General features: G+C 37.8%; 2 protein-coding genes across 2 annotated transcripts; one reads left to right on the forward strand and one right to left on the reverse strand.

Annotated features, from left to right (window-relative positions):
• The first annotated feature begins 1,952 nt into the window (after positions 1-1,952).
• Positions 1,953-6,015, forward strand: elac1 (elaC ribonuclease Z 1). Its single transcript, XM_049579570.1, has 5 exons — positions 1,953-2,195; positions 2,704-2,907; positions 3,305-3,363; positions 3,656-3,866; positions 5,242-6,015. Exons 1-5 carry the CDS (start codon positions 2,039-2,041, stop codon positions 5,718-5,720), a joined length of 1,110 nt encoding a protein of 369 aa, XP_049435527.1. The 5' UTR covers positions 1,953-2,038; the 3' UTR covers positions 5,721-6,015.
• A 4,822-nt stretch (positions 6,016-10,837) lies between these two features.
• Positions 10,838-23,114, reverse strand: mier3b (mesoderm induction early response 1, family member 3 b). The gene is made up of 13 exons (XM_049579189.1): positions 23,097-23,114; positions 22,239-22,263; positions 21,834-21,979; positions 21,135-21,257; positions 20,526-20,649; positions 18,183-18,256; positions 17,986-18,058; positions 17,699-17,847; positions 17,394-17,475; positions 15,211-15,305; positions 14,966-15,093; positions 14,665-14,819; positions 10,838-13,960 (listed from the first exon to the last, which is right to left on the reverse strand). Exons 1-13 carry the CDS (start codon positions 23,103-23,105, stop codon positions 13,485-13,487), a joined length of 1,659 nt encoding a protein of 552 aa, XP_049435146.1. The 5' UTR covers positions 23,106-23,114; the 3' UTR covers positions 10,838-13,484.
• Between the last annotated feature and the right edge of the window lie 225 nt (positions 23,115-23,339).

The following is a 23,339-nucleotide window of genomic DNA, read 5'->3' on the forward strand; positions in this document are numbered from 1 at the left end:
CATTTTAAGGCTCTTTAAGGACATGTAGACATCCTGTTATATTCATAGCGTTTTTAAATCTGTATAAACGATAAGGGAAATGTCAACACAATCAAATGACTGTGTCTTAAGGATTTTAAATGTTTGATGCAACTGAGATTGTGCATGTAAATAAGGTCTATACTTTCAAATGAAAAACTTTTTTACCCCTCTTTATTGAGAACTTGATAGGTACAAACGAGGCACATTTTCAAGTCTTATTCCATCAAAAAACTTCTATCTCAGGTTGCGCAAGATCATAACCAGATACAAAATGACAGAAGCAAAACAAAATAAAATTGAAATTAAAACGAAGAAGATCTATCTCAAATTAACCTAATACATCTAGTATTGAAAACAGCTTAAGAGCTTTCTTGTCTTTAAAAAGTTTCAGTGACTTACTCTAGAGTTATAACTTATTCTTCTCATAGTTCAATCTGGGTTTAGTCTTTTAATATATAAATGTATAGCACATTTGTAACTGATAAAAAAAAAACCCTTTCCCAATAACAAGATAATATTTAGAACAATGTCCACATTCTTGTTTTCAATACGATTACATGGTTTTTATTTGTGTATTATAGTTATTACCAGTACACTGGAGCCAGTGGTAATAATTATAACGTCTCACTAAACTCCTCATGATGTAACAAATTTCTGTTACCATCTAAAAACTGAGCAACAGCCCAAATATCTTTGGAACTACATTCCTCTATGCACACAGATTTTCTACTCAGCAATATCCCCCTGAGACCGTGTCCTCATATGAGGACACCACATTTTGGGTTTATTGCACCTCATACTTCATTCTTAACTTAGACCTGCTGTCCTCATTTGTGGACACTTTTTTTGTGCCATCTAGACGCAGTAAGAGCAAGATGGCAGCCATCTCTGCCAAGTCATTCTGCAGCGGATCCCAACACAAAAGTGGAAAAGTTACAAAACCTGATCACATTTTATGACTTGTTTATTTGTGATAAATAATGTTTGTAGTTTAATATGGCAACAAATTTCACCAATTTTAGCAACTGTAACAAGCTAAGACGCTGTTATTTAGAAAGTACTTGTTTGGGACTTTATTGTCGTCTCATTTTAGGATCTTGGGACTTTATTATCGTTGACAATATTTAGTTTTTTATACTTATTGTGTACTGAGGTAAGGTATCTTCAAATAAAACATACTAACACACTGTATTGTACACACTTATAGTACATCTCAGATAGTGTTGTGACGTTCACGAACGAACCGATTCTATTGAACGGCTCGTTAACATGAACGATGGAAACCGAGTCACAGCTGGGAACCGTTCTGTTTTGTTTTGTTTTTTTTTTAATATCACTGTGTGTTCCTCCTTTGCTCCTCCCCTGAGCAAAATTCATTGTAGCCTGCTTTGTTTTTTAATGTTTATTTGTAAGTGTTAAGGTCACGGTGTTGCATGAACAACAAGTCATGGTAGCTTTACACACATACAAACAATTTGTATAAAGGGTAAATCCAACATAGTGATGTCACTGTCAGAGCAGAGTGATATGGTGCAACCTTGTGGAATATTTACAGTGAATCCAGATCAGACTTTAAAATCTAGTCCACACATGTCAAGTGAGGTTATAATCAATATTTCAGAATAATTCAAACTCAGATATTGGTGGGATATCTAATTTTGTATTATTTTGTTCCAAATCTCACCCCATCATACCTCCCAGTGATTATTTCCAAGATAAAATGAGTTACCACCAGGCTGGCTTCTTAAAACTTAATAAATATAAAAATCAGTCAAATGAGCCAGTTTTTTGAACGGCTCTTTGAAAGGAACGGCTCACCAAGATCCGGCTCCTCTCAAAGAGCCTTAAATCCCATCTCCAATATCAGATTTACGAGCAACCCGACTTGTCCTGAACGCCGCACCGTCGCTCGTCCTACGTCATCACTAAGTGACTGTTTACAGTGAGCATGGCAGACATGCCGCTTCAGTTCTAGTTGTAGACAGTTGTCACCTGTTGTCCTGTAACTTTTAGGAGTATGGCCATGGATATGACTTTCCTCGGGACGGGCTCGGCCTACCCGTCTCCTCACCGCGGTGCCTCGGCTCTGGTGCTGCGGACCCAGGGGGAGTGTTGGCTGTTTGACTGCGGGGAGGGGACCCAGACCCAGCTGATGAGGAGCCAGCTCAGAGCCGGTGAGTCACTGCTGCTCATCTTCCTGCCTCGCCTTTAAAAGTTTCTGAGAAACTAAAATAAGCTCCTGAAAACCAGCGGTGAATAACCAAAATGATATATTAATGCTCCTACTTCCCTCACGCCAACTCTCCTTGTTGTCATCTTCACTTTGGAGCTGAAGAGGTTTCTCAGTAAAGTTAATTACTCCCTTCCAGAAGTAGAGTACAGTGTTAATCACAGGTCCACTAAATTTTTAGCACAATTATAGGGTGTCCTTAAAAGTACTTGCAGTGGGGCCACTGAAAATCTTGGGGTGGTACACCAAAACCAAAGCCATTATGAATTTCAGGAATTCAACTAACTTTATGCTGCTGTAGTTTAGAAGCTAGTTGAAATTTATATAAATATGGAGAGTTAACAAACTGCATACTGCATTTAATCCACCTCTTACAATCTAATTTACTTTGGACAAACTGTTCCCATTACATCACCGGTGATATGTAATGATACGTCATGTTTCCTTCTCAGGTCGAATCACCAAGGTTTTTATCTCCCACTTACACGGAGATCACCTGTTTGGGCTGCCTGGTCTTCTCTGCACTGTAAGCCTCAACACCAACCCTGAGCAGCAGAACATGAACTGTGTGGACATTTATGGACCCCGGGGCCTCCGGCACTTTCTGAGGGTGACACTTGGCCTCACAGGATCACAGCTGCTCTTCCCTTATGCAGGCAGGTCCAACATGTACCACCTGAGCTCTAATGTGGCCACAGTATTACAGTAAATACGGCACTGCTGATCTGTTTGTTTTAGCACAAACATCCAATATAAACTATGGGTTGCACATAGATTTTATTTTATGTCAGAATGAGTTTATCCAGAAACAACAAAAGCTGACTTTCGGTAGCAAACATGTGTATAGTACAGAGTATATAGGAAGTTTATCAAGACATTATGAGCTGCAGAGCAAACCTCCCCTGCAGGTTGAGTGTGTATCTTACACTACAGACTGTGATCCATACCACCCCAGCCTAATTTACTGTATTCATTCTCATCTTTGTTGTTTTATTGTACTTATTGCTCATGTACTCTGCTCTCATCTCATCTATATTCTGTATGTTGCTGTAGTGCATGAGCTGGAGCCCACAACTGACCAGAGTCCAGAAGAGGGACAGCTCAGTCTGGAGGTATGTGACTAAGTTTGGTGTTATTCCTGCATGGTGATAAATCAGACCAGAGTGCAAAGCACAAACTGTGCTTTGAAAACTTTTCTTTTTGTGAGGTCAGTAACAGTTTGCATTTTTAAGTGTGTGTAATTTTAATCTCCTGTGCCCAAATGTTAACTGAGATAGTCTGCTTGACATCCATTCATTTAAACTTTTGTGAAAATGTATCCTCAGCCCAAGAGACAGCAGTGACAGTGTTCTCCACCCGCACAGGAGCATGCAATCTTTAATGATGTGTGTTGTGTCTCTGCAGATGACAACAGAGCACGGTCCTCTGCACCCACAGGAGCAGCCTGGCAGGACGATCCCCCTGGATGTCTCAAGTGACTGTTATCCCCTCTTTGAGGATAAGACGTTTGTGGTGAAGGCCTTCAGGTTGTTTCACCGCATCCCCTCCTTTGGTTTTTGCATTCAGGAGCATGATCGACCTGGAAGACTGAAGACTGAAATCCTGAAGGAACTAGGTAAATGCACTTTGTGTCTCTTTTTATTTCTTTTTCTTTCTTTTCTTGAATTGTATGACTTGTATTTTTCCACTCCCACAGGTAGCTATGAATAGATGTAGAAACGCCCTGAAACATTTGCATATCAATAGTCATGCCTGCTCCACTGCTCATTAGATCTGTCAGTGACAATAACAGCTGATAGAAGAAGGGCAGTTTCTGACTGTGTTGCATCAGTGAGGGTTTTCAACGCCACCAGCAAGGCTGTCATTACGTGTGACTGCTACAAAAAATGTGGCTATTAATAGTGACCACACCACTGATTAATCACATGTACCTGTAAAGTGTACTGTGACTATATTTTTTATGACAGACTATACCATGACTTTTATCTGACATTTTAAGTGGCATACTATCCTATGACGTTTTTATGACATTTTTTATGTCATACTATACTGTGACGTTTTTTATGACATTTTTTATGTCATACTACACTGTGACATTTTTATGACTTTTTTATGTCATACTATACTGTGACGTTTAGGTCATACTATACTGTGACGTTTTTATGACATTTTTTATGTCATACTACACTGTGACGTTTTTATGACATTTTTTTAGGTCATACTATACTATGACGTTTTTATGACATTTTTTTAGGTCATACTACACTGTGACGTTTTTATGACATTTTTTTAGGTCATACTATACTGTGACGTTTTTATGACATTTTTTAGGTCATACTATACTATGACGTTTTTATGACATTTTTAGGTCATACTATACTGTGACGTTTTTATGACATTTTTTTAGGTCACACTATACTGTGACGTTTTTATGACATTTTTTTTATGTCATACTATACTGTGATATTTTTATGACATTTTTAATGGCTTACTTTATGACGTGATAATTTTTTTTGTTCAAAATCTTTTCATTCAGTTTTTTCAGATAGCACAGGGTAGTGCATACAAATCATTTACAACATGGTATCTGCTCATGGAAGGAAAGATAACCAAGAAAGAAAATAAAACCCAACAAAATCCCACTAACCCTCCTAGCTCCCAGCCTCCCAACTTCCTGTTGAGGTTGTGGCCAAATAACACTGCTGTTGGTGGATAATCTTGCAAGTATCAAATGGCATACAGTATGTACATACACATGCCACATTTATACATACAGTACATACACAAATCAGAAAAACAAACACTATTCAACATTTTTTAGGTCATATTATACTATGTCATTTTTGTGAGATTTGTAGGTCATACTATCCTATGGTATACAATACTATGATGTTTTTGTGACTTTTTTATGTAATACTATAATATGACCATGCCATAATACTTTACTATGATTGTGAATGGTCTAATTTGATCTCATTTTTGCTGCCTAGGCCTGAAACCAGGGCCGCTTTATGGGAGGCTGAAAGCTGGTGAGCCTGTAACTCTGGAGAGTGGGCGTGTCATTCTACCAAGTGAAGTGCTGGAAGAAGCCATTCCTGGGAGGAAAGTTTGCATCTTAGGAGACTGTAGCTCAGCTCTTGGGGAAGGACCACTGAGGCTGTGCAATGAAGCGGACATTCTAGTTCACGAGGCCACCCTTGGGGACGAGCACCGGGAGAAAGCGGTGGACCATGGACACAGTACACCTGAAATGGCGGCAGCGTTGGCTAGGGCTTGTTGTGCACGGAGGCTGGTGCTGCACCATTTCAGCCAGAGATACAAACCTTGCTCTCTGCAGAAGGAAGGTGACGAGGACGATGTCTCAGAGCTCAAGAGACAGGCAGAAGATGCCCTAAAGGACAGTGGTATAGAAGTGACTCTAGCTGAGGACTTTCTTACTCTACCCATTCCTCTTAGAAGACCAAGGTAATGAATTATTAATTGCTTTTAACCATGTCACATGGCCTTCATCATGTCAAAGCTCAAGGGTTATTGAGAAAATTGGAAAGTTTGAACATCTATGTGTGATTAAAATTGTAAATTGAAATTTGACCTGAGATTGTTTCTTTTCAACTTCAATTTCCAAAGCCAGTAGTACAAAGTTAACATTTCAAATTGAAAGAAAGCACCAGTAAAACTGAAACCCAACAAGCAATTATTAGGATTGGTAATAGTAAGACCTAAAAAAAGTCATAAAAACGTCATAGTATAGTATGACCAAAAAAAGTCATAAAAACATCATAGCATAGTATGACTTAAAAAATGTCATAAAAACGTCACAGTATAATATGACCTTAAAAATGTCATAAAACCAGCATAGTATAGTATGACTTCAAAAAAGTCATAAAAACGTCATAGTATAGTATGACCTAAAAAATGTCATAAAAACGTCACAGTATAGTATGACCTAAAAAAAGTCGTAAAAACGTCACAGTATAGTATGACCTAAAAAAAGTCGTAAAAACGTCAAAGTATAGTATGACTTAAAAATGTCATAAAAACGTCACAGTATAGTATGACCTAAAAAAAGTCATAAAAACGTCATAGTATAGTATGACCTAAAAAATGTCATAAAAACGTCACAGTATAGTATGACCTAAAAAAGTCGTAAAAACGTCAAAGTATAGTATGACTTAAAAATGTCATAAAAACGTCAAAATATAGTATGACCTTAAAAATGTCATAAAAACTTCATAGTATAGTATAGTATGACCTTAAAAAAAAGTCATAAAAACGTCATAGTATAGTATGACCTAAAAAAGTCGTAAAAACGTCAAAGTATAGTATGACTTAAAAATGTCATAAAAATGTCATAGTATAGTATGACCTTAAAAATGTCATAAAAACTTCATAGAATAGTATGACCTTAAAAAAATGTCATAAAAACGTCATAGTATAGTGTGACCTTAAATAAAAGTCATAAAAACATCATAGTATGACCTTAAAATATCATAAAAACTTAATAGTGTAGCATGACCTTAAAAAAATGTCATAAAAACGTCATAGTATAGTGTGTCGTTTCAAAAATCATAAAAATGTCATAGTATAGTATGTCATTTTAAAATGATAACGATGTCATAGTATAGTATGTTGTTCCAAAAATGATAAAAATGTCATAGTATAGTATGTCGTTTTTAAAATCCTAAAAATGTCATAGTATAGCATGTCGTTTTAAAAATGTCATAGTATAGTTTGTCGTTTTAAAAATGAAAAGAAGGTCATAGTACAGTCTGTCGTTTCAAAAATCATAAAAATGTCATAGCATGTCGTTTTAAAAATGAAAAATTGTCATTGTATAGTATGTCATTTCAAAAATGAGAAAAATGTCATAGTATAGTATGTCATTTTAAAAATGAGAAAAATGTCATAGTATTTCATTTCAAAAATCATGAAAATGTCACAGCATAGTATGTCGTTTGAAAAATGATAAAAATGACTTAGTATAGTATGTCGTTTGAAAAATGAAAAAAATGATTTAGTATAGTATGTAGTTTGAAAAATGATAAAAATGTCATAGTATAGGCGGCACGGTGGTGTGGTGGTTAGCACTCTCGCCTCACGGCAAGAGGCGAGAGTTCCCGGTTCGATCCTGGGTGTGGGAGCCCTTCTGTGCGGAGTTTGCATGTTCTCCCCGTGTCACCGTGGGTTCTCTCCGGGTACTCCGGCTTCCTCCCACAGTCCAAAGACATGCAGATTGGGGACTAGGTTAATTGATAACTCTAAATTGTCCGTAGGTGTGAATGTGAGCATGAATGGTTGTCTGTCTCTATGTGTCAACCCTGCGATAGTCTGGCGACCTGTCCAGGGTGTACCCTGCCTCTCGCCCGATGTCAGCTGGGATAGGCTCCAGCCCCCCCCCGTGACCCTCAAGAGGATGAAGCGGTTAGAAGATGAATGAATGAATGAATGTCATAGTATAGTATGTTGTTTGAAAAATGATAAAAATGTCATAGTATAGTATGTCGTTGTAAAAATGAATGTCACAGTATAGCATGTCGTTTCAAAAATCATAAAATTCTCATAGCATAGCATGTCGTTTCGAAAATGATAAAAATTTCATAGTATAGTATGTTGTTTTAAAAAACATAAAAATGTCAGCATAGTATGTCATTTGAAAAATGACAAAAATGTCAGTATAGTATGTTGTTTCAAAAATCATAAAATTTTCATAGGATAGCATGTTGTTTCAAAAATCAAAAATGTCATAGTATAGCATGTCGTTTAAAAATCATAAAAATATCAGTATAGCTGTCGTAAAAATCATAAAAATGTCATAGTATAGCATGTCGTTTCAAAAATCATAAAAATGTCATAGTATAGCATGTCGTTTTAAAAAATGATAAAAATGTCATAGTGTAGTGTGTCGTTTTAAAAATGATATAGCATGTCGTTTCAAAGATCATAAAAATGACTTAGTATGGTATGTTGTTTGAAAAATGATAAAAATGTCATAGTATAGCATGTCGTTTCAAAAATCATAAAAATGTCATAGTGTAGCATGTCGTTTTAAAAAATGATAAAAATGTCATAGTATAGCATGTCGTTTCAAAAATCATAAAAATGTCATAGTGTAGTATTTCGTTTTAAAAAATGATAAAAATGTCATAGTATAGCACGTCGTTTCAAATATCATAAAAATGACTTAGTATGTTGTTTGAAAAATGATAAAAATGTCATAGTATAGTATGTCGTTTTAAAAATGATAAAGCCCTCCACATGCCTGCTGGACCCTATCCCCACAACCGTGGTCAAATCCTCCCTCTCCTCTCTGCTTCCCCTCATTTCTGCCATTATCCACTCTTCACTGTCCACCGGTATTGTCCCTTCAGCTTTCAAAACTGCTGCTGTCACCCCAATCCTGAAAAGACCTGGTTCAGATCCCAACGACTTCAATAATCTCCGCCCTATCTCCAACTTACCTTTCATCTCCAAAATTCTTGAAAAAATAGTCTCCTCCCAACTTCACGCACATCTCACTCTAAACAGTCTGTATGAACCCTTCCAGTCTGGTTTCCGTCCACGTCGCAGCACTGAAACTGCACTTATCAAAATCACCAATGATCTCCTCACTGCAGCTGACACCGGTTCACTCTCCATTCTCATCCTCCTCGACCTGAGTGCGGCCTTTGACACCATCTCACACCCCATCCTCCTCAGCAGACTCTCCTCAATTGGCATCACCCACACCCCCCTTCACTGGTTCCATTCTTATCTCACAGACCACACTCAGTTCATACAGCTTAAATCTTTCTCCTCTGACCCTTCCCCAGTCACCACAGGTGTGCCCTAGGGCTCTGTCCTGGGGCCCCTCCTCTTCGTAACCTACCTCCTTCCCCTCGGCCATATCTTTCGCAAATTTAACATTAATTTCCACTGCTTCGCGGATGACACCCAGCTCTACCTCTCTTGCAAACCTAACTCCATACTCCCACCCCCCTCCCTCACATCCTGTCTTTCTGAAATAAAATCATGGTTCACCTCTAACTTTCTAAAATTAAACAGCAATAAAACTGAATTCCTACTCATTGGCACCAAATCCACCCTATCTAAAGTTGACACCTTCTCTCTCTCCATCGACAGCTCCTTAGTCTCCCCCTCCCCTCAGGTTAAGAGTCTGGGTGTCATCCTCGACAGTACACTATCCTTTCAATCTCACATTAATAGAATCACCCGGTCTGCTTATTTCCACCTGCGCTCCATCAATCGTCTCCGCCCCTCCCTCACGCCCCACACATCCTCGTCCATAGCCTTGTAACCTCCCGCCTTGACTATTGTAATTCACTCCTCTTTGGCCTCCTCAAAAGTCCCTCCATAAACTTCAGCTGGTTCAGAACTCTGCTGCCCGGATCATCACCAAAACCCCTCTCCTCACCGCATCACCCCCGTCCTTCAGCAACTCCACTGGCTCCCGGTTAATCAAAGAATCACTTACAAAATCCTTCTGTACACCTACAAGTCTATCCATAACCTCGCCCCTCCTTACCTCTCTGACCTCCTGCACGTTGTCACCCCATCCCATGCCCTCAGATCTTCCTCCTCCCTCCATCTCACTGTACCCGCTGCCCGCCTTAGCTCTATGGGGAGCAGAGCGGCTGAAAGCTCTGCTCCCCATAGAGCTAAGGCGGGCAGCAACTCTGGAACTCACTGCCACCTGACCTCCGTAACTCTGCCACCCTGCCCATCTTCAAATCTAAACTCAAAACTCATCTGTTCAGACTTGCTTACTCTCTCTAAACTGCTTCACACGGTCCCCCCTCCCTTTTTATTGTTTGTTGTCTTTTATCTTTTATATCTTTGTTTTTATATTTTCTGTACAGTGACCTTGAGTGTCCTGAAAGGCGCTTTCAAATAAAATGTATTATTATTATTATTATTATAAAAATGTCACTATAGCATGTCGTTTCAAAAATCATAAAAATGTCATAGTATAGTATATCGTTTCAAAAATCATAAAAATGTCATGGTATAGCATGTCGTTTTAAAAAATGATAAAAATGTCGTAGTATAGCATGTCGTTTTAAAAAATGATAAAAATGTCATAGCATGTCGTTTCAAAAATGATAAAAATGTCATGGTATAGCATGTCGTTTTAAAAAATGATAAAAATGTCAGTGTAGTATGTCGTTTCAAAGATCATAAAGATGACTTAGTATAGTATGTTGTTTGAAAAATGATGAAAAATGTCATAGTATAGCATGTCGTTTCAAAAATCATAAAAATGTCATAGTATGTCGTTTTAAAAATCATAAAAATGCCATAGCATAGCATGTCGTTTCAAAAATGATGTCATAGTATGTCGTTTTAAAAATGATAAAAATGTCATAGCATGTTTTTTTTAGAAATTATAAAAATGTCATAGTATAGCATGTCGTTTGAAAAATCATAAAAATGTTATAGTATAGTATGTTGTTTCAAAAATCATAAAATTGTCATAGAGGAAGAAGGAAGGTGTTTTCTCTTAGTTTGTAATGTTAACTCTGTACTAAAACCACAATCTTTCTGTATCAATATGCAACATTTCTACGATAAAGAACGTGAAATCATGTCTGAACCTTTTCCAGAGCTTTATTTCTGGATCTGTACACAAGGTATTAAAGTACAACAGAAAATACAAAATAATGTTTAACAAAAGAAAAAAAAAACAACTCAATGTTTATGTACAATTCTTATAAACAATAAAGATAGCTTCTTGAACATTTCTCATAGTGAAGTTTTTGATTGTCTATATTTCTGGATATACATTTTTAAGTTTTGTAGGTTTTTATTCACAAAGGTGTTTTTGTTTTTCATCAAAGGACTCGAGTTTTCTTTTTCAAAACCACAACTGCTATAATTTTTTTTTTTTCCTTTTTAAACTTCAAAACACAATACAAAATATAAAATAAATTTGTTTAGTGCTTTCTTGCACACACAAGTCTCATACCAGAGATATCAATAAAATATCACATTTTCGAGAGTTCACAGGGTGGTGAAAAACCTACTTCTACTACTTAATGGCCTTTACATTCTGACAGTTTTTCTGAGTCTTTGTACAAACCACAGGTGAAATAAATATCACTGCACTGCTAAAGCTAGAAGAGCTTGGAGGACCTACTGCATTATGCACATTGCATTAAAAGAGAAACTAGCTCTCCACATACTTAGAGCAGCAGCCATCCCTTTACCATCGAGACAAATATAGACGACAACATGGAAAAAAAAAAGAAAAAAATTGAAGAAAGAAATATGAGCGTCTTTTACACATGGCTGCAAGTTTTGAAGGCAAAATTGCAACATTGAGTAATATCAATACGTCTTCAGGTAAAGCCGTTGTCAGTGGTACACTTGAGAAATTAGACACAGCTGGCATGCGTGGTTTCAGCCGTGTCCTGGGGATCATGACTTTCCAAAGAGAAACAAAATTCAAACACCAAGTCAACTGGTAAAATGCAAAACCCAAAATATCTGTACATATCTACAAATTATTGCCTTTTGACAAGGAATCAAATTAAAACCTTTGTATCAACATAGATTCACAAGTGTAAGAGGTCAGTTAATAGACTTTTTAAAGGCTATTTGCTAATTATTTACATGAAACGCAGAAGTGAATATCTCCTCTGATGCTGGGCTTGGAAAAACTTAATTACTTGATCAAACTTAATAATGGTTTATAAGCATGAATCCTGTCTGTACATACATAACGGTGAATTACTAGATCTATGGACATGACGAACATGATGTACCCCTGAAACAAACTAATTATTCATAGCACAATGCATAGATAAATTAAGTAAACACTACTACTGCATCCAATCAACTGACGATGACCCGCTAAACATTTTACAATTCACAATTATAGACTTCAGTCAACAGACAACAGCTCCATTTCTGCTACGAGACTCCAAGAAACTGTCGACTAGGTCGCACAGGGCATTCTCTCGTCCGTACAGGTTAGGCAGAGGTTGAATACAAAATCTGAGTGGCTTTAAATAAAGATATAATACTGCTAGCAGGTTTACCCAAGCTCGCTAAGTGGTCTAAAAATGGCATTACTTGATTTGGGAGCGTATTCTAACATTTGTACTACTAACTAAAGGACATGTAAAGCTCAACCTGCCCCAGAGTCGCATGAGTGAAAGGATTAAAAAAAAAATCTCACAAAGGTAAAAGTATATGTAATAAATACACACTTGACAGTGCCTGATGATTATCTTTAAAGGACTCTTTACCTAACCAATGGCAATATTGCTGTTATGGTTTGTTGGTCTGACTGATCTCTGAGAAAGAAGCAGAAAAAATAAAAAATAAAAAACCCTCAATTTCAACTGTAAAACAAAGTGACTCCCATTATGTTCCTCTGCACAGGTATTCTTCTTCAGCTGATTAAAAATCTGATAGAAAAACTTTAATCAAGGGGACTGTAATGTTTGACTACATTGGATAAAGAAAAATAAACTGCAGCAAACACTCACGTTCCAGTTTGGCCATTTTGAACAGTTGAAAACGTAAACCAGCAGACCAACTGCAGACAAGCTTCCACAGGAGAAAATAAGAAAGAAAACCAAACTCGAAGGCCTGAGCAGCTGAAGCCACCACACTTCCTGTTTCTCAAAGCTAATCTCCATGCTAGTGTTGCTCTTCATACAATATCTAGCCAGGTTTATTTGGGGACCAAAGAAAACCATTTGCACCAGCCTGGTCACTAAGAAGTACCTGTAAACCAAACACTAATTTAAAAAAGGAAAAAAAAAGTACCACTTCAAACAACATAAACAAGCAACTAAATACTGACACTAGAGGCAGAAAACTGAGCCAATTTTGGCAGCTGAAAAGAATGGCAGGATAACATACTGTAGCTGTGAAGATGTTGTGCGAAGATGTGAGGGAGGAAGATACACAACTCTCCTACTGCAGCCTCTGGGCCCCACTGTACATGGACGTCACACATCTCAAGACCGCAAAACGAGAATAAAATAAATGGCTATATAAACTCTTGAGAGAAATCAAGATTTTAGTTCTATATGATAGACATCACTGATGTCATATTACACAAAAAAATGAAAACAAAAAAGTATATTCATATACATATATATAGATATATATATATATATATAATAAAATTTAAACAAATCAGATTCTCCAGTGAGGTCAGTCTTATGTACAAGCGGGATAAGGGATCTCAAAAGGGAAGAACAAGGGATGAAGATGAGGAAGATCACTCTGACTGAAGTGCCGCAGTGTGCTGTGTGTGGTGCCGTGCATGTGCTCCCAGAAACCCGTTGGGCTCACCGCTGCCAGCCAAACTCCCAAAGTCTGTGACAGACACTGCCATTTTGGCGCCGGTGATTCGGTGGTGGTGCGTCGATGTCCGTCTTGCTTCGAAGTCCACTCCAAGGTTACCCACAGACACGTCATTGATAAAGGAGTCAGGCAGGGCCATCTTGAGTCTCTTGGAGGGCCGCTCGCAGTCCTTGTTGACACACACTCCTCCTAGCTGGCCCAGGTCAGAGTGGTAGAAGCCAGCGTCAAGCATGTTGAGGCAGTCGGGATCTGCGCCATTAGAAGGGAACCCAAGGGATTCGTCGTGGTTCAGGGACCCACGATGGAGACTTTCCAATGGTGGAAAACTGTAGGAGTCCATGCAACCAACCTCTGCAGGGTTGCACACTGTGGCGACAGTGTTACTCAAAGCTGCAAAGACAAAGGAAGCTCAATTGAAAGCAGTAATAGACTTTGATCAAGAAACATTCACACTGGGGGCAAACATTAGCATGACATAATAATAAACGCAACATCATAGTACAGTATGACCTAAAAAAAGGTCATACAAAGGTCATAGTATAGCATACTATACTATGACGTTAACCTAAAAAATGTCACACAAACGTCATAGTATAGTATGACCCAAAAAAAGTCATATAAACAGCATGATATAGTATGACCCTAAAAACGTCATAAAAACGTCATAGTATGCCATAAAAATGTCATAAAGACATCACAGTATAGTACGATGTAAAAAATGTCACAAAAACGTCACAGTATAGTATGACCTAAAAATGTCATAAAAACATCATAGTATAGTATGCCATTAAAAATATCATCAGACGTCATTGTATATTCTTGATTCTTGTCGCACAATGTAGCTTGCACTAAACTTGTAAGATTCCTGTTACAGGAAGAAAAATATGAGAAACCTCAGGAAGAGCAACTTGGGAGGGATCCCTCTCCCTGGATGGACGGACATGCATAAATGTTGTGTGTTCAGAATTGATCAACATAATAAAATATATACTACATAATAAAGTCACAGTGTAGTATTCCATAAAAATGTCATTCTCAAGTATGTCACAAAAATTGTCATAGTATACTATGGAGAACTAAACACCATGACTAACCTGTGAGGTCGCTGGCAGTGATGGAGTTCAGCAGGCTGAGCTGTTGGTCTGTGGTGGTCTCCAGCCTTCCTCCTCCACCTGCTCCTGAACACACGGAGGAGGAACTGTCCACTGCCAGTCCTTCTGCTTCATCCACCAGCCTGTCCATCAGGTCACTGGATACAGAGTCATGTTTCATTTTAAGGTTTTCTTCAAAATTATGTGAACTTTTTTTTTTTTAAATTTACAGAGTTCACTGTAATAATAGAAAAATAAGCAAAACATGAAAGGACTGAAAACAGAATCTTGTTTTGCCACTTACGTTACACCAGGATAGCTGCTGTACTTTTTCTTCCCAAAACGATTCTGCTGCACAAAGAAGTCAAAGCGCTCCGACTTTTTCCACATGTAGTAAAACGCCACACATTCAGCTACTGTTCGTGTTGTGACCTGAAAGGGGGCAATACGGTAATTATAAAGTGAAGCTGGCTTTTCACAGCTTTGTATGTGTTCCTTTTCATGCTTGTGTAAAAGGGGAATCTCATAAGGTCATGAATAAAGACTCACTTTATGTTTCTGTATGAGGTGAAAATTCTTGTCATACATCTGTAGTGCATGCTCAAAGTTCTTGCATTCCTCTTCTGACCACGGAGGTGATTTTTCTGAAAGAAAAGGAGATATACATTGATACATTTTTGGTGCACAAAACAAAAGTGTAGACCAAGAAAATTCAAAACACAGGACTGAAACTTACATCCCTCTTAAACTGATAGAAAGATTAACACATGACATGACAACTGGATATAAATAATGATCAAATATCAGAAATTAAGGTTTAGATGCAAAGGTTAAAGATCAGTGACCAGAAAAATACAATCCCCTGGATATTGTGGAATGCAATTACATACAGTCTTGTAATAAAAAGTGCTTTTGTGATACTGTGTGGGGTTTTTTTGTAGACTGTAAGTGATGTGTTAATTAAAAACAAATAAAAGGCAACAATGTTGTGTTAGTGGTTTGTTTTTTGTTGGTTTTAAAAGATGGTTTCTATATTATTGCTCCATCCTGAGGAACATTAGGGACATATAATAAACACCATTCAGTTTGGGTTGAAGGCACTGTATATCCACAGCACAATGGGTGCAGGCATTCACCTCAATGTGGGTTTGTTAATACTGTTCGTTCCTGTACAGAATGGATTTTAACTGCCACATAAAATCACCATGAGCATCAGTGCAGCTCATTGCATGCTAATGAGTGAGTTTATGCTCTCTTTTACACTTAAACAAATGGTGCTCCTTTTAAAGTAATGAAAATGTTGGGGAATGATTCACCAACAGTTAGGCAGTAATCATTTGTCTACAGAGGTGAGACAGAGGAACCTTTTACCATGTCAATACAAGTGTCAAATAATAAGCAATGTTAGTCACGAGTTACTGTGGGACTGTTAGGAGAGAGCTTATAGTGGTTCCTAATGGAGTGGGATATTTAAAATGAAGTAAAAACTCTGATGTTACAATTGGGACGGCATTCAAATTGCAATGAACCAGTTTTAGATTGATTAAAATAAGGATAGAAATCATTTATTAATTAGAAATGAAAAGATCAGTACATGTACATGGGATTGGCATCAAATTAAGAGCCACATTTGACTAATATTTCTTTCGAAATGTATTTTACTTACATTTAATTATTATTCTATGTTTCTTCAGTGTGTGCTTTAACAAGACTTCTACTTTTATGACAAGTAAAAAAGCTTTTTTTTTTTTTTTTTTTAACTTTAATCCAAAAGGTTATTTGACTTTCCATCTGCTTACTCCTGTCCAACCAAAAAAACCTTGCAAATGAACAGCTGGATGGGCCTAATGTTCACTGTGGATATTCATGATCCAACAGAAGGCAACTATAGATTTTGGAAACTAGAATTATTGCCTCATGATTGGGTGCCTCCACTAATCAGCCAAGTTTATATCCATTTCTGTCCAGACTCATATGTAGTGAGGACTTCAATGGAATTTAATAAAAAATGTTGGCAAAACATGGATGCTTCATGTTCATCGTGATATCACAGTAAGCTGATCTTTGACCTTTTTGATATTAAATAATTAATTAATTAAGGACTTCGTCCTTTTATCCTATTAGATATTTAGTCACAATTAGCGAATGAATTCTTGAGCTATGGCCATAAAAATGTTTTGTGAGGTCGCAGTGACCTTTGACCACCAAATTCTAATCAGTTCATCTTTGAGTCCAAGTGGACGTTTGTGCCAAATTAAAGAAATTCCCTCAAGGCATTCCTTCCTGAGATATCACATTCAAAAGATGGACAAACTAATTGGTAACAAAGCAGATTATTAGGTCTTGGAGGTCTTTATTCTACTACTTCTACTTTATTCTTTGTCTGCAAAACATTTCAACCAATGCTCACGGGTTGCTAGGAACTATTTAAATGCTATAGCATCTCTGAGTACGTTTTACTCTGTGATTACAGATAATCTGGCTGGCGACACAAATCTACAACCAGAATAATAAAAGGACAATCTTGGCAGTCTCCTCAATTATATGCTGTGCCAAACCAGAAATCCTAAAAGTTAAGTTAGACAGAAGGAGCAAATTGACTGCAAAGTCTTTCTGACAGTGCTGTGAGCCCACAATATATTATTTGCTACTGATGTACCAATGTCCTTTGCCTAATGTCACAAATCACAGCTTCTGCATGGATGTAGCAATAAATGGTTTCCTGTTCTTACCTTTCGAGGACTTTACACGGTTGCAGTGTCTCTCTAGTGCTTCGCGAGTGTTATAGTTGCACTTGACAAGCTCATACAAAGCCTATGTGGAAAGAGTGGAGTGGTCAAGACTGGAATATTGGCCAACGAATCAATGTACCATATAAACAAATTATTTTAAGTATTCCAAGCACAATGGCTTCGGGATGTGACAAATGAAAGACACTGAAAATGTATGTACATTGTTTAAAAACACATACATTACTAATACTATGCTCATCACTGTTTTCAACATGAAAGGATTGATAAATAAAGATGTGACTGACCTGCTCATTGTCTCGAACATGCATCCATGGTTTGTCACATCCTGTCTTTTCATCTGTTGTCCGCGACAACACGTCACACAGGAAGGATCTAACCTTGTTTTCTGGCAAAGTACCTGGGCTCCATAATAACTCGTCTTCATCTTCATAAACTGCGTAAGATAGTACGTAAAGGTAAGATTAGTCACCGTCTGCACATTATCTTCATTGTACGGATAGCAACACTGTAAGCTATCACATCAAAGAACACGTCAGGCACACATGCTGAACAGAAAAAAAGCAGCAGTCACCTTTCTCCCCATCTTTGTAGTGACAGAGGCCAGAAGGAACCTCTGCTTGGTACTGTGTTCCCACCATTATTTCCTAGAATAAGATTCAAACCAAAGACAAAACAGAGCATGTTTAACAAACCTGTGTTGATTCAACTTAAAACAGGTTAGTTAACTATTTCTATGGCTCTCAGTGTGCTCCAAAATGTGTCATTTACCTTTCTGGAGTCTTCTGGGCTTGGGCCATCTTCATCACACTCTGACTCTTTATCACCATCAGAGATAGCGTTGGCTGATGATAAAATAAACAACACATAAACACATTAACATACGTTGATTTTCAATGGCATACCCTGTGAGCTAAGGCTTGATGCTTTACCTGCCAAACCTGGTGTCAATTTGGTACTATAATAGGAAGGTAGGGGAGATTTCTTTAACCACAAACTGGTGCTCGGAAATGGTAAATATTGCTGAGATAGTTCTAAATGCGAAGTTGATTGACATATTTAAATGTTTCTTTAATTTAGAAATTTAGGAAACAACACTACCTAAGAGTTTATTCTTTATATAATGTCTTATAGCGCTAAAAGCATTAGTCAATTGACAAAAAATCAATCAAAATCAATAATCATTTAAATAACTGATTATGTTGAAGTCATTTTTCAAAAAAAATTCCAGTTATACAAGCTTAAACCAGCTTGATTTCATGCAAACTGGCTGATTCATTATAACACATTATGGCAAATTAAAAAGTAGCCTAAGTTGGCAACCTGTGCTGACAGCATCATGGCGCTGAATCCAACATGTATGCATTAATAATAAGCAATGACAATGTCAGCACTGTAATATTATATTTATTAAAAGAGACTAAAGGTGTCGGCAACAAGAAGATCATCAAATTTCAGGAGATAGAAGGGGCAGAGCAGCAAATGCACGGTTTGTTCACAACAAAGTTCGTGTGTTCTGGAGTCACAAGAGGAGACATCGCAAGAAAATTAAAACTGCACCAATATGACAACATTTTGGATTTAAAGCTGTCTTAAGAGGTGTTCTGAATAATGCCAGGTGAGGCAGTGTTGCTGTTGTGAACTGAACTCTTGTCAGACCTCTGTTCCTATTTATGTCTGTCGCTTGATTTGAGAGCGCCACAATGGATGAGGAACGGATAATTTATTAAATTAGGTTGAGGAATTATCTGTCCTATACCTTTTTATTTTACTGTAAAAACCTAAATAAGGTAGAGGCTGGCTGAAGGGACATCACCAGGGAGCTGAACGTTTTGGATGAGCTAAAATGACTGTTGGCTATATTGTCATTTCCAATAAATATCACAATATGACACGTGTGTTTTCGGTTTCAAAAAGTAACGGTACAAAGTAGTAGATAGTGAGTAGGCTACTCACTCGTCTTTTAAGTGGTTACGTCTCCAATCTGATCTTAAGCAAACAGCTGATATTTACGTGGTCTGTTTACATAAAGCAGGCCTGACAGAAGCGCAAATTTAATGAATCCAGTGTAGACAGAGAGCTCTGATGTTTCGTGATGCAACTAGATAATCTATATCAGGGGTCTGCAACCTTTGCCATTAAAAGAGCCATTTTTGACCAAGAATAATTTGAAAAAATCTGTGTGGAGCCGCAAAACATGTTTGAGCCTTATAATCAAGGTAAATAGCCTATTAAGTCTAAATTAGCGTATACTTATGGTCTAAATAAGCATTTGTTAATATGTTTTACCACAAGGTGGCCACTGTGCAGGGCACTATTTATGATTATTTGGTACTTAAATTTTGCAGAGCTGGCAGTGAGAGCAAACAAATCTGGCCACGCACTACTACATTCTCTATTTTATACGATTTACATTTTTGGATTTGGCATCCATAACTAAACAGCCACTGCTATCGAAGTTCAGCAACATTTGGATTCATGAAATGAATTTCCATAGAATTCTTTTCTCAAAGGCTCAAGGAGCCACTGGACAAGGGCTAAAGAGCCACATGTGGCTCCGGAGCCACAGGTTGCCTACCCCTGATCTAGATGCTAGTTTGCAGCTGGAACACGGTGCACTGTGTTGTACTTTGGAGCAGCAAACCCTGGTAACATTCAGAATACCTGTCTGGTCCAGTGTTTTGCTTAAAATCAAAACAGATTTAATAGTTACATTGGCCGATCCCTACAAATATTTACTAGTTGTAGCTTCTGAATTGTAAGGAGTTGCTGCTTTTATTTTTCTCTTGTGAAAGCAAACCAGTTATCTCTTTGATTTGGACTATTGATCCCACAAACCAAGACATCAGATGATGTCATCATGGGCTTTAGGAAACTGTGAAGGGAAAGGTCACAAAATAGGGTCTACTAAACTTTTAATAGACTATGATGGATTAAGAAAATATTAAGAAAACAACTGGCGTAAATTAATTTACTATTGATTAAATATTTCAAATATCTGTTTCAGCCAAAATGTATTGAATTTGGCAGCACGGCATTGTATTGTATAACATGACAAGCTTTAATCCTGCAAAGCTACAGGCAAGAAGTGCTTTTAAAGCATGTGCCACTTACATCGAAGTGTTCTTGGGAAGAAATCAGTAGCCTCATGGGAGGTGACTGAAGGGGTCAGATCATCAGCTGAGGACTGGGTCTCCTCCTCATAGTCCCCAGACAGAAGGTCTTTAGCTATTTCCTCCTAGGAAGAAAGAAAGAAAGAATAATGTCAGTTGTAAACTGGGGCAGTCCAAGGACGATCAACAAAATATCTCTTTTTTTTTCCTTTTTTTTTTAATTTTTAATTTAATTTTATATACTTTATTAATCCCTAAGGGGGAAATTCAATCTTTTCACTCCACTGTCATATGTATATACACACAGGCCCGAAATACACACACGCACAAACAGAACCTATACATGCATTAAATGGAGAGATGTCAAAGTGAGGGGGCTGCCCATGACAGGCGCCCCAAGTGGTTGGGGGGTTCAGTGCCTTGCTCAAGGGCACCTCAGCAGTGCCCAGGAGGTGAACTAGCACCTCTCCAGCTACCAGTCCACGCTCCAAATTTGGTCCGGACGGGGACTTGAACCAGCGACCCTCCGGTTCATATTGAAAATAAATACATTTACATCTAATTATTTTTCCTGTATCTATCTATTCACTACGTTACAGTAATTATTTACCTTGTCCAGAGTCATATCGGGCAGCTCATCAGTCAGGTCTCCAGATGAGCTGTCTATACTGGAGCCTGCTGAGGCCTCATAGCGATAGATGGCCAACAGCTCCTCCAAAGGCATGTTCCCCTCCTGTTAAAAAACACAAGAGGTGATGCAAAATTAGCAACTCGTGATTTAAGTTATTAAGCATTTTCAATGTATTATTCAAATGGCGTTAAAAGGTTTTTGACTGAAAAACAATTCACATTCCACTGAATAGGTGATTTACATCTTTGTTTGTTCTTTGATTGTAACAGCCAACTTAAGTTTATAGCCAATTACTTAGTAAATGACTTAAGCAATAATGCATTTTAATTCAGTGTCACCAAGAGACAATTTATAAATGAGCATAACAGAATGCATGCGTACTAAAAACCAAGTTGACCTTTATTAATTGTGCCATTTGCAGCTCTAAATCAGATGTCTTTCCTTTATCCTTATAAAGGTCGCACAAGCAATTTTCACTGCCTTTTAATACCACACGTTTTCCCAGTGACATGACAGTCAGTACTTACAGTCCTACTGCAATAAGACGACGCACACTCTGGTTTCCACATTAAAAATACATACAAATCTTTAAATTGCAAATGCACTTTCAAATCCCAGAATGTCACATTTTCATGTATATCCTGTTTAATGGCATTTTGTGTGCATTTATTACTTTACCTTTTCAAGATCTGCAATTTCTGAGCTGAAATTTCTTCCTCCCTCCAGAGATTCTTCCTCCTCCAGGGTCCTCTCGTCATCATACTCATGAACTAACATTTCTGCTGTTGGGTCAAAGTCATGGTCTTCTGACGATAAAGAGCCAACTGAGCGAGAAAGAAAGAAAGAAAGAAAGAAATCTTAACACAAATAAGATTTTTTACACTGAAAATTCAAGATACACACTTGTTAAGATACTTTTCTACAGTTATCGTGTTGCAAAAAAGCAAAAAAAATGTCCATTTCCAAGCCATTAGCTCTGACAGAATATATAATAACGTGTTATTTAATCTTGACATCTGTGTTATGCAAAATAAAGACACACTTAATTAAGTACATGATAATCTACAGCAGAGGTTTTCTTACCTGGACTTGAACTCCCTAGGGAAGCCTGCAAAACATAAAGCCAGAGCATAAATGACTTGAAACAGGTTCAATTTTTATGCCAACGCTTAAAACTCAAACATGAAATCAAGCGGAATAAGAGAAACATGCCTTTTATGACCTATGTTATGACCACCGTAAATACTTTGGCAAGAAAACTGCATTTGCCGCTAACGTTACCTGGAATAGGTGGCTAATGTAACGCTAGCCGCGGTGAACGCTAAACACTGAGCGCAACTGAGAGCAAAATGAACCTTTAAACACCGGAATTGAAATGATCCCTTTCGTGAGTGTCGTCGAAGTTAAAACAGAGGAATATCTGGAGGGGACAGTACGATTTACGCAGTGTCGGCTTCTGTAACAGTTAGCTAGCCAGCAAGCTAACCCCACAGCTTACTGTTAACGTTATGCATCGAAAAATGTAAACACTAATTTCGTTTGCTCGGCACTGCAATCGACAGAGATGGATTATATTAACAGTATATGTGCCGGTAATTTAGCCTAAACAGAGGAAATACATTTCCATTCATAACAAAAGCGATATAAGCTGTTATTTCCTTTAACCAGCAAGCTAACGTAAAATTTACGTATCAATTTACACAGCCGCTACACCAAAGCAGCTGAGCGAGCGAGGCGCAGCGGCCTTGTAGTGAAGGATCAGTCCAGACATTCAAGCATATTTTAGAGGAATTAACACCACAATTATGACACGAAACACGCTACACGGCAGGAAAAAACTACCCTTTTCTCAATCGATAGCGTAGAAATGAAAAATACAGGACACAAATTTTAAAAATATCGATTTAAGATCGATTGCTTCTCCCCTGTTTTCCCTCTTACCTCCGCCATATTGGTACCTTTAGCTAATGGGCTCGTTCTAGCGCAGTACCCGGATCAGCGCTCTGAGCCAATCAGAGATCCAGGTGACCGTTCTAGTCGTGACGCCGTTCAAACCAACCACTGATCAGACTAACGGCAATCATTTATACACGGTAAATCTACTGTACGAAAATACACGAAAAATAAATGTAGAAATAAAATCGGCAGTACATTAACAACATGATTCAGTAACATGGCGCTGAG

Source organism: Epinephelus fuscoguttatus, linkage group LG6 (assembly GCF_011397635.1).
Source record: "Epinephelus fuscoguttatus linkage group LG6, E.fuscoguttatus.final_Chr_v1".
Taxonomy (NCBI): domain Eukaryota; kingdom Metazoa; phylum Chordata; class Actinopteri; order Perciformes; family Serranidae; genus Epinephelus; species Epinephelus fuscoguttatus.

Bases quoted from the DNA above. Each gene is read 5' to 3' on its own strand.
- elac1 (XM_049579570.1), top strand. From the start codon at position 2,039: ATGGCCATGGATATGACTTTCCTCGGGACGGGCTCGGCCTACCCGTCT. The intron at 2,908-3,304 runs GCAGGTCCAACA...ATGTTGCTGTAG, and splicing joins GCTGCTCTTCCCTTATGCAG to TGCATGAGCTGGAGCCCACA. The intron at 3,364-3,655 runs GTATGTGACTAA...GTGTCTCTGCAG, and splicing joins AGGGACAGCTCAGTCTGGAG to ATGACAACAGAGCACGGTCC.
- mier3b (XM_049579189.1), bottom strand. The intron at 21,258-21,833 runs GTAAAGTAATAA...GTTTTTTAACAG, and splicing joins AAATTGCAGATCTTGAAAAG to GAGGGGAACATGCCTTTGGA. The intron at 17,476-17,698 runs GTCAGTCACATC...CTTTCCACATAG, and splicing joins ATGTTCGAGACAATGAGCAG to GCTTTGTATGAGCTTGTCAA.